The sequence below is a fragment of the Ostrinia furnacalis genome, unplaced genomic scaffold (assembly GCF_004193835.3).
Source record: "Ostrinia furnacalis isolate ACB-3 unplaced genomic scaffold, ASM419383v2 OfSCF3220, whole genome shotgun sequence".
In the NCBI taxonomy this organism is placed as follows: domain Eukaryota; kingdom Metazoa; phylum Arthropoda; class Insecta; order Lepidoptera; family Crambidae; genus Ostrinia; species Ostrinia furnacalis.
In genome coordinates this window covers 191,909-200,452 of record NW_021133459.1, presented here as the reverse complement: position 1 = coordinate 200,452, position 8,544 = coordinate 191,909, and the positions used below count along the sequence as shown (strand labels likewise).

Here is an 8,544-nt window from a genome sequence, read left to right as displayed (position 1 = left end):
GCTCATTTTCTTAAGGCCTACTTTTGAGTGCAACGATTGTGAAACGTCTAGTATAGATGAACCACGCTGAACTGTCCCACCAAACTCAATGACAGGGGGGCGCTACCATCGTTCAACTATATGGTTTCCAACATGGCTAAAATCTGAACCAGCGATCCGGTATTGACGGTGGCGCCCTACTGTCAATGTCATCGACAGGACAGTCCAGTATTTTGGAACTATAGTAAAAATCGGAACTATAACCATAGGCTGCCATAGTTTGTTTGTGGCCTACTTTGTTTTTTTAATCTAGAAGATTAAAAGCAGTCTCTGATTAAACCTGTCAAACCGTCAATTTTGAAGTTCTGCCAAATTTTTGGGCAACACGAAGAATAATGTGAGAAAAATTTCAGTTGTAAAAATAAAATGTGCCATGGATTTCCATGGGCTTTAAGGTAGGTAAATAAATAAAGGTATTCTTCTACATTATCAGTGATTGTTATCTTGGGTTGATCATAACTATTATTATAATATTGCAAGATTTGCAAGTTGTCTTGGGTATTCCTTAGATCCACCATACCCGGATCGCTCTTGTAGTCATAGTCCACAACTTGAAGCTGCCATTGTTAACTGCTAGAGCAGTTTCTCAACAAGTAAGCGCGTGTAATGTGGAACGGTAGATTGTAAATTCAAACTATTTTGCAGGTCGTGAAGTCAGAAAATGTATGTTGTCGCAGTGCAGCATCTATCACACGACCGAAAAAAGAGCCGATATCTAAATAACCCCCAAAGAAGCACGTAAGCCAGCATGAAACTATCCAATTCGAAAAACAACACCTGTTGCGAAAATCCATTTAAAAAATACAACATAAACACACCACCAAAAGACGAAAACGTATCGATTTGTTCCTGCACAAACTGCGATTCTTTCGAATGCTTTGCATTAAGAAACAAAGGATGGTGTCCGTGTAAACAAGACAAAGCTCAGAAAGATTGCCAGGGGAATAAGAAACAAGTATACAGTAATTGCCAAAGCAAATATTCCTTAAAAACCGTTAAAATATCTGAAAAAGACAGCGCTCTCAAAGAGCACGTCAAAAAAGAAATTACTTACGAATATAACAATAACAATAACGTCTTGTCCACTGTAAAAAAGCATTCAAAATATTCGTATAATTATTGTATACCCGCATTAGAAAACCGGGACAATACAGATGATGATAGAACAGATCTTTCCACTGAACAACCCACATATTCTCTAAGCGAGACCGTCACTAGCTCTCGCAAAGAATTTGATACGAATGCGGCTCAGTTAAGTGCACAAATTATGAATGTGCCGTACAAAGATTTTACCGAATCAATCTCTCATACTAAACCAGAAACTCTTTCACCAAAACCTACGAAGCTGTCTCGTTATGATATATTCAGAAGAATAAAAGAAGCATACAGAGCGTGTAGTTGCAAAGTATGCGAATGTTTAATCGGTAAGACAACAACGCGCAATGAATATTGCAAATGCAAACCCTGTGAATGTAAGGATTGTGCGTCATTATTAAAAAGTTTCGATTATAAAGGCAAAATTCAACAACTGTACTTAGGTTGTCCATGTATACGATGTGATAGAAGAGACTGCAAGGGTGTAATCAAAAAAGGGCCGCTAGCTTATTGCGATTGCGACCCGTGTGACTGTCTTAAATGCACAGACAGCTTTACTAGACCTTGCAACTGTCAGCCTTGCGAATGTCTAGAATGCAGATCATATTCTGTTAATAAACCCAGAAAAAATAATACTCTTGTAGTGGCATCAATGAGAGAAGAAATCCCGCGAGCCTATTGCCAATGCTCTCCGTGTGATTGTGGAGAATGTGGCCAAGATTTTCAAATGGCATCAAGTCTAAGGCGTGAAATGGGCACTGGCATTAACAGGCCTGTTAATTGCTCCTGTGATACTTGTGTAAACCAATCCTGTGAGACACATGACAGCAACTCCTGTACGTGTGACATACAGAAAAGACTTATGCGAAAGCCAGTAGAAAAAGATATACGTGATTACGACATTCATAGAGCATTAATAAAAAATAATGTGATTGAAAGAAAAAGTAAACACAATAACGATACCATAGCAATGTTTGCAGCAGTTGGTAACAATTTCTTAAAATCTGATAATAAGAATAAGTCTTGCAATTGTGGTGACTGTGAATGCGTTGTTTGTATTTGTAAAGAAAACAACAGAACTTTAGCAAAACAGAAACCATTTATCTCTCGTAATTTAGGAGCTTGTAAATGTTCTCCTTGCGAATGTGAAATATGTAACTACACTAACAAAACTAGAGATAGTTTGTATCATAATAATAGTTGTGAATGCAATGTATGTCAGTGTCTGAAATGTGATGCTTTATCCATACCCTCCACCAGTAATGATGAAAATAGACCTTACAACGTTGTACTTAAAAACAAGATACCTACCAACGCTTGTAAATGCAGTCTTTGCGAGTGTATTGACTGTCAGAAAATGATGTACAAATGCACTGGAGATGGTTGTTACTGCTCAAGTTGTAATTGTCAAATGTGCTCGGACCAAAGTAAGCTTATAAATGAAGCTGCGAACCGATACCGAGACAATTATTCACCTTTTAAGTATGATAAGGACATGACTGGCAAATATTTTGCTAACCAGATTGATCATAATACGTATTTAACATCAAGGATACAACAACCCGTAAAAGAACAAGCTATACACTTAAAATCTGGACAAAATTTAGCAACTTATAATTCTCCTAGTGAGAAAGAATTAAAAGATAATCCAGTAAGAAAAAGTACCCAAGTTTTGATATCAAACAACTCTCAATTTATAGTCTATCCAATATAGCTTGATTAGAATGACAGCTGTCATCAAAAGTAACGACATAACTTTGTAGTAGCGATCATTGAGAGCAAAATATTGGCGGACAAGAAATAATTCACGTCTGACCTACAAACAATATTTTCGACGACAGTGCTTCCAATAAAAATGATAATTTCGTGTAAATGCAGCGTTAAATTACACCAATAAGTAGTAATTCGAAATTATAAAAATCAAGCTAGAGTATTAACGACGTCTCTACAAGGTTATCTCGAGTTACAAAAATGTTAGTGTTGGGACATATCGACAAATGTCATATTAAATTAAAACTATTTTTTTAACATATTTAACAAATTTTTTTTCTAACTCATTTTTTAACATATTTAAGTCAAGTTATGCGTTTTTCTAAATGTTCACTATTAAAAACCAAAAAACATTTCACCATCGTCACCCGGCAGCTACGCCCAGCACAGTTTCAAAATTTCTTCATTTATTTATAGGTTTAACGCGGCTGCATTTCTTTCATCTTACGCCATCCAAAATGTGGTCTCCATAATTCACCAAAAATGTTCACTTCATATTTGATTTGTAGACGAAAGTCTTTTATAATTCAGTCCGTTCACATATTTTAAAATATTATTCGCAAATTCACTTTTTATTTAATTAATGATTGATTGCGCAGCGCTGCCCGTGGGCAGCACTGGCAGGGTCGCCATGTAATGTGTGACGTTCGGGAGACACAATAAAACAGTTAGATGTGCGCACTGTAGGTTTAATCGTCAGAATGAAGATTATCCTAAGCTTATATACTAGTGGTTTATGCCTAATATGGGGAAAGGATGCGTACACACTACACCACGAATAATTCTGGCTGAAGATAATTCTTGTTTCATCACTGATGCATGACATTGTCAGATGGCGCAGGAAAATTAGTTACACGATATAGTAAGTATGCCTTTTCTTGTTTTATTAAAATTGCCTTTTCCAAGAAAGCGATATAATTTCTCCCATTGCCATGCATCTCAATTAAAACAAAATAACTCTAAGACATCTCTATTCCACTGCTCGTTAACACTATGTTATCGAGTCAATTCCGAATTTTCATTAAACACAAGCGTCTTAAATTATCCGAAACGGTTTCGTGGACGCCTTAAATCTTATTTATCCTGCTTTCGCCTCCGAGATTTATTTTACCATGTAGTACCCCTGTACGACAACCCAATCCGCACACAATATTCAGCGTAGTAGTATTAAAAAACAAAAGAGCGGGCAACCCCACCCCTACCACGCTGTGGGCTCGGTGTCCGAGCGGTCTCATTCCTTTGTGCGCACGCGCAACGACCGCACGCANATCAATCACCGGTATTTTTTGGGTATTCATAGCACCGTTGCTCTAGAAGAGATGCCCACCGCCCTCTAGCGAGAGGAAAAAACCACTGAAGAACACTGATGATAATGACTACGACTTAGGTTGTACACCCTTGACATGAATTTTAAATTTTACTGTCTTTAAATTTAAATCATAATTGTCATTTTTATGAATAAAGATATATGAAGAAAAATTGGGTGCATTTTTTCATATCATTTTTTCGAAAACTTATCGATACATCTATGTGAACCGTACGAAACATACCCATCACTAGTCACATTCGTTTGACAGCCGTCATTCTAATCAAGCTATATTGGATAGACTATAGAGACCATGGACCAAACAAAGAAAAAAATATAGTGCAGTCTTACTGCAGACCACACGAGTATGACTCATCTGGGAGCTTCATCTCTTCCTCATCTAAAATGTTAAATTTTCAACCAATATTGACCTCCATAGATCTCAAAAATCAAAGTAAACCATTATTTGAATGTGCCACAACACACAATGAATCAGATCATAACAATGTTGCAATGCATGTTCCACTAAACAGATGTTTAGATGATAATATCGGGTGTGACATAAAAAACAGCAACAGCTTTAAAAACTTTCATAAGCCCATTGAATCGCAAAACAGCACGATACAGCGATTTTTTAAAACTAACCCAAACTATGATGATTACCAATACTGCACAGAAAAATACCATTCTATGACAAACGAATTTGAAGGGATCAATTCACCAGTAACTTTGGATAAATGTAACGTTGAAGCTTCTCCAACTCTGTGTTTAGACAATAAATTAAATAGAAGCGATGAGAGCAGTAAAAGAACTAACATTAACGACTTATCACGCAGTTTGGTCACTTCCTTACAAAATGCAAACAAAAGACTTTCGACCTTGATGCAACCCAAGCTGTCAAACCATGATTCAACATTAAGACCCTCAAAGGCTAATATTAGTCTCCCAACTAACTCGATTATCAAAAGAAAAATAATTAGAAACGACAACAAAGAAAATGTTACATCATTTCAAAACTGTTATAAAAATTGTACTGAGGATTTTTCTGACATTGAGATAGACTTCGAAAAAGTAACAAACACATTACAGCAAGCAAAGGCTTTTTCAGTTGAACTTACAAAAGTGTTAAAAGATTATCAAATGGCTAATAACAAATTAGAAAATAAGTCTCTGAAGGATAGTATAGGAATGAATATTTATAGCAATCCAAAACTCTTCACAAACCTTGAGCAAAGCACGTACAACATTGAAATAAATCAATCAATCAACAGTGATGCATATTATGAAGAATTATTTTCTCACGTTGGTCATGATCGCTCACCGTATGATCCAGTAAAAAAGTATGGGTCTCATAATTTAAATGTGACAGCAACAAACAAAAACAAGCACGAAAAATTTGAGATGGATGAGAAAACTGACTGCAGTAATAAAATTGTACTTATCAATAGTGAAATTGATCATGCTGTAGATGAAGATTTGATTAGTTATGAAAGTACTTATAAGCAACAAAATAAAGAAAATGTTTCATATCAACTAAGTAAAGAGAATATTCCCATTGATCATAGCTCACAGTCCGATAAACATATTGATGGCGATTTGGACGAAAAGTATAAATTTTGTAAGCACAGGTGTCGTTCTAATAAAACTCAAAAGAATGTCAAAAGTGGTAATAGACTACGGGTTCCTAGATCTTTGATATTATACAAAAGGTTGAAATTAAAAGAGGCACTAATTAACTTAGCTTCTGCAACTTGTACTGGGACACGGCAGAATTTGGAACCTCAAAGTTTTCAGGTTAGCAGTAGGGCTCTAATTACGAATAGTACTACTCAAGATGAGCAATTCCCAAGAGAAAAACGCGAGACTACCTCAACTTCTACCGATATGTTGGGGAGCTATGAGCATTCAAGATTTACACAACCGATACAGGTTCGATTAGCATTATACTTACTATAATTTGATATTGTTTGATGATGTATTTCTCTGATATTCTATCGAATTTGCTAAAAAATTAGGAAGATTTTGGCTGGTACTTTATAATTTTTCTTTTCAGGCTGGTCAAAGACTGGAAAATTCATCTTGGTCGATACTTAAGAAAAATTGCATATTAAATTCACCGTATTTGAAAAATAAAGGGTTTTCCATAATGCCACCATTGCTGCTGGAAGTAAAAGATACTCTTCGAGCTATATACAGGCAGAGTGGGGAGGCGGGAAGATCTGACGCGAACAATGAAGTAAAAGTCACAGGCCATGGAAATAAAGCTTTGGTGAGCTTTTTATTTTCATAAACATTCCTCAGGCATAAACCTGTCTAAATACTATAATAATTTATATATTGTTTTCAGCTTAAATTGCAAACAGAGGTGAATAGGTTGTGGGAATCGTCAGTGCCCCAATCGTCGGATGAATCGGCGAGCAAAATAAGAAGTCCGATGATAAAAGTAAGCCACGTAAACAATTTCTTTAATCAGATTTATGAATACAACCCGATTGAGTTAACTGCGCACCTCGTTGAAATGTCACTTTCCCCCTCATTCACCCCGTCCGGTCTGTACCATAGCGTCGATGTGACATCACGGCTGTCAGGTGCGCAGTTATAGATGACCCACGCTGAACTGTCCCGCCAAACTCAATGACAAGGGGGCGCTACCATCGTTCAACTTTATGGTTTCCAACATGGCAAAAATCGGAACCAGCGATTCGGTATTGACGGTGGCGCCCCGCTGTCAATGTCATCGATAGGACAGTTCAGTATTTTGGAACTATAACACGACCGGGTTGTATATTATTAAAACGTTTTTATTTTGTTTTCAGAGTAAATTAGATTTGAAAACAAAAAGCTTCAACGTTGCGTCGTCTCAAACTTGCAACGTAACAAGTAGCGTAGAAAAAGCGGTGGATTGCATGGATAATACTTTTTCTCTGGTAAATATTCCACTTGGTGTAACAGCATTCTTGCCGAGCCTATGTCCGGAAAAGCCATTTCTTTAAAATAACTTTTATAATGTTGTCGCTATTGGAATTTATAATCCGCCGTGTAACATTATGGCAAAATTTAACAAAGATTGTAACTAAATAACCTCTTTCACGTTGTCCTGTAATTTATACTTTCAACAAATTTTCACAGATGGGAAAAAGTAGCTGTGATACTTTTAAGGTGAAGTTTCTTGGCCTCAGAAGAGTTTCAGATCACACGGTTCTTGTCAAATGGAAAGCACCTCCAAACGTGTCAAGAGTTCAAGGGTATGAGGTAAGTAATAATAATCTACTTTGAATTGTTTTTTAAGACAAGATGGTCTGTATTTTCAGTTCCAAAGATGTCTTTAACTAATAACTGAGCTTTCAATGATCAATGAGGCGGGCTCCTTTGTGTCTAAAAAGGGAAAATGTAAAATTATGGCGCTTTTCAGCGATTATGTTTAACTGTTAATATTGAAAGGTTGTCTTGACCGTAGAACTTTGGGCATCTGCACAGAGTGTTCAGCGGGAATGGGAGCTAGAGCTACGTTACTTACTCAGACTAGATTCTTCGTTATCCTAGGTGAACGACAAACGAACGTTAGTTTTCTAAGAACAACAATTCTCTTTCAGTTGCTCGTGGACGGGCGTGCAGTTCAGAAGATCTTGAGCCCTACTCGCTGCATGGCGGTGGTGACGTGTCTGCCGCACATCGAGAGGGTGCTCATCACAATCCGGACGCTGCTCCCCCCAGGGCTCGACCGCCCCCACTATCCCTCCGCTACCATTGTATACCAGCCGCGCGCAAAGTGAAAATAGTTCAGAATCAAATAATATACACTTTACAAAAAAAACGGTTTTATTCAAAACTAGGTCCTGCCCGCTTCGCCCACCTGAATTTTGAACTGGCACAGAAAGTTTCTCTTTGAAAACACTTCACGTGCATGGCAAACTAAAAAAGTGGTTTCAAAGAATTATTTGCTATTTTACCCGCGGCTTCACCCGCGTGAAATTTTGTTTGTCACAGATCGTCATAAATTATAGCCTATATGTTATTCTGGGTTATAAACACTGTAAATTTTCATCAAAATCCGTTTAGTATAGTTTTTGCGTGAAAGAGTAACAAACATCCAAACATCCAAACTTTCGTATTTATAATATTAGTAGGATCAGATAAGTAAAATGTGCTCCTATAATTTATTATAAGTTATTTTTATCCCGGAAGAAGTCTGGTAGAAGTAAAGGCAAATAATTAATATTTTACTTTCCTTTAAAACAGAGGGCACCACGATCTGCATTAATTTTGATTGTGGCATAACAGTTTGTGCTCATCGGCTGTTAGAGATCAAAGTATAATATTTGGGCTTCAGTAAA

The 8,544-nt window shown here is 36.8% G+C and overlaps 1 protein-coding gene across 1 annotated transcript; it reads left to right on the top strand.

The window, feature by feature from the left end:
- The first annotated feature begins 263 nt into the window (after positions 1–263).
- On the top strand, positions 264–7,983 carry LOC114357539 (uncharacterized). The gene is made up of 8 exons (XM_028311218.1): positions 264–434; positions 685–2,803; positions 4,499–6,139; positions 6,264–6,479; positions 6,558–6,653; positions 7,027–7,137; positions 7,340–7,462; positions 7,804–7,983. The coding sequence occupies exons 2-8, from the start codon at positions 788–790 to the stop codon at positions 7,981–7,983; spliced, it is 4,383 nt and encodes a 1,460-aa protein (XP_028167019.1). The 5' UTR covers positions 264–434; positions 685–787.
- The last annotated feature ends 561 nt before the right edge of the window (positions 7,984–8,544 follow it).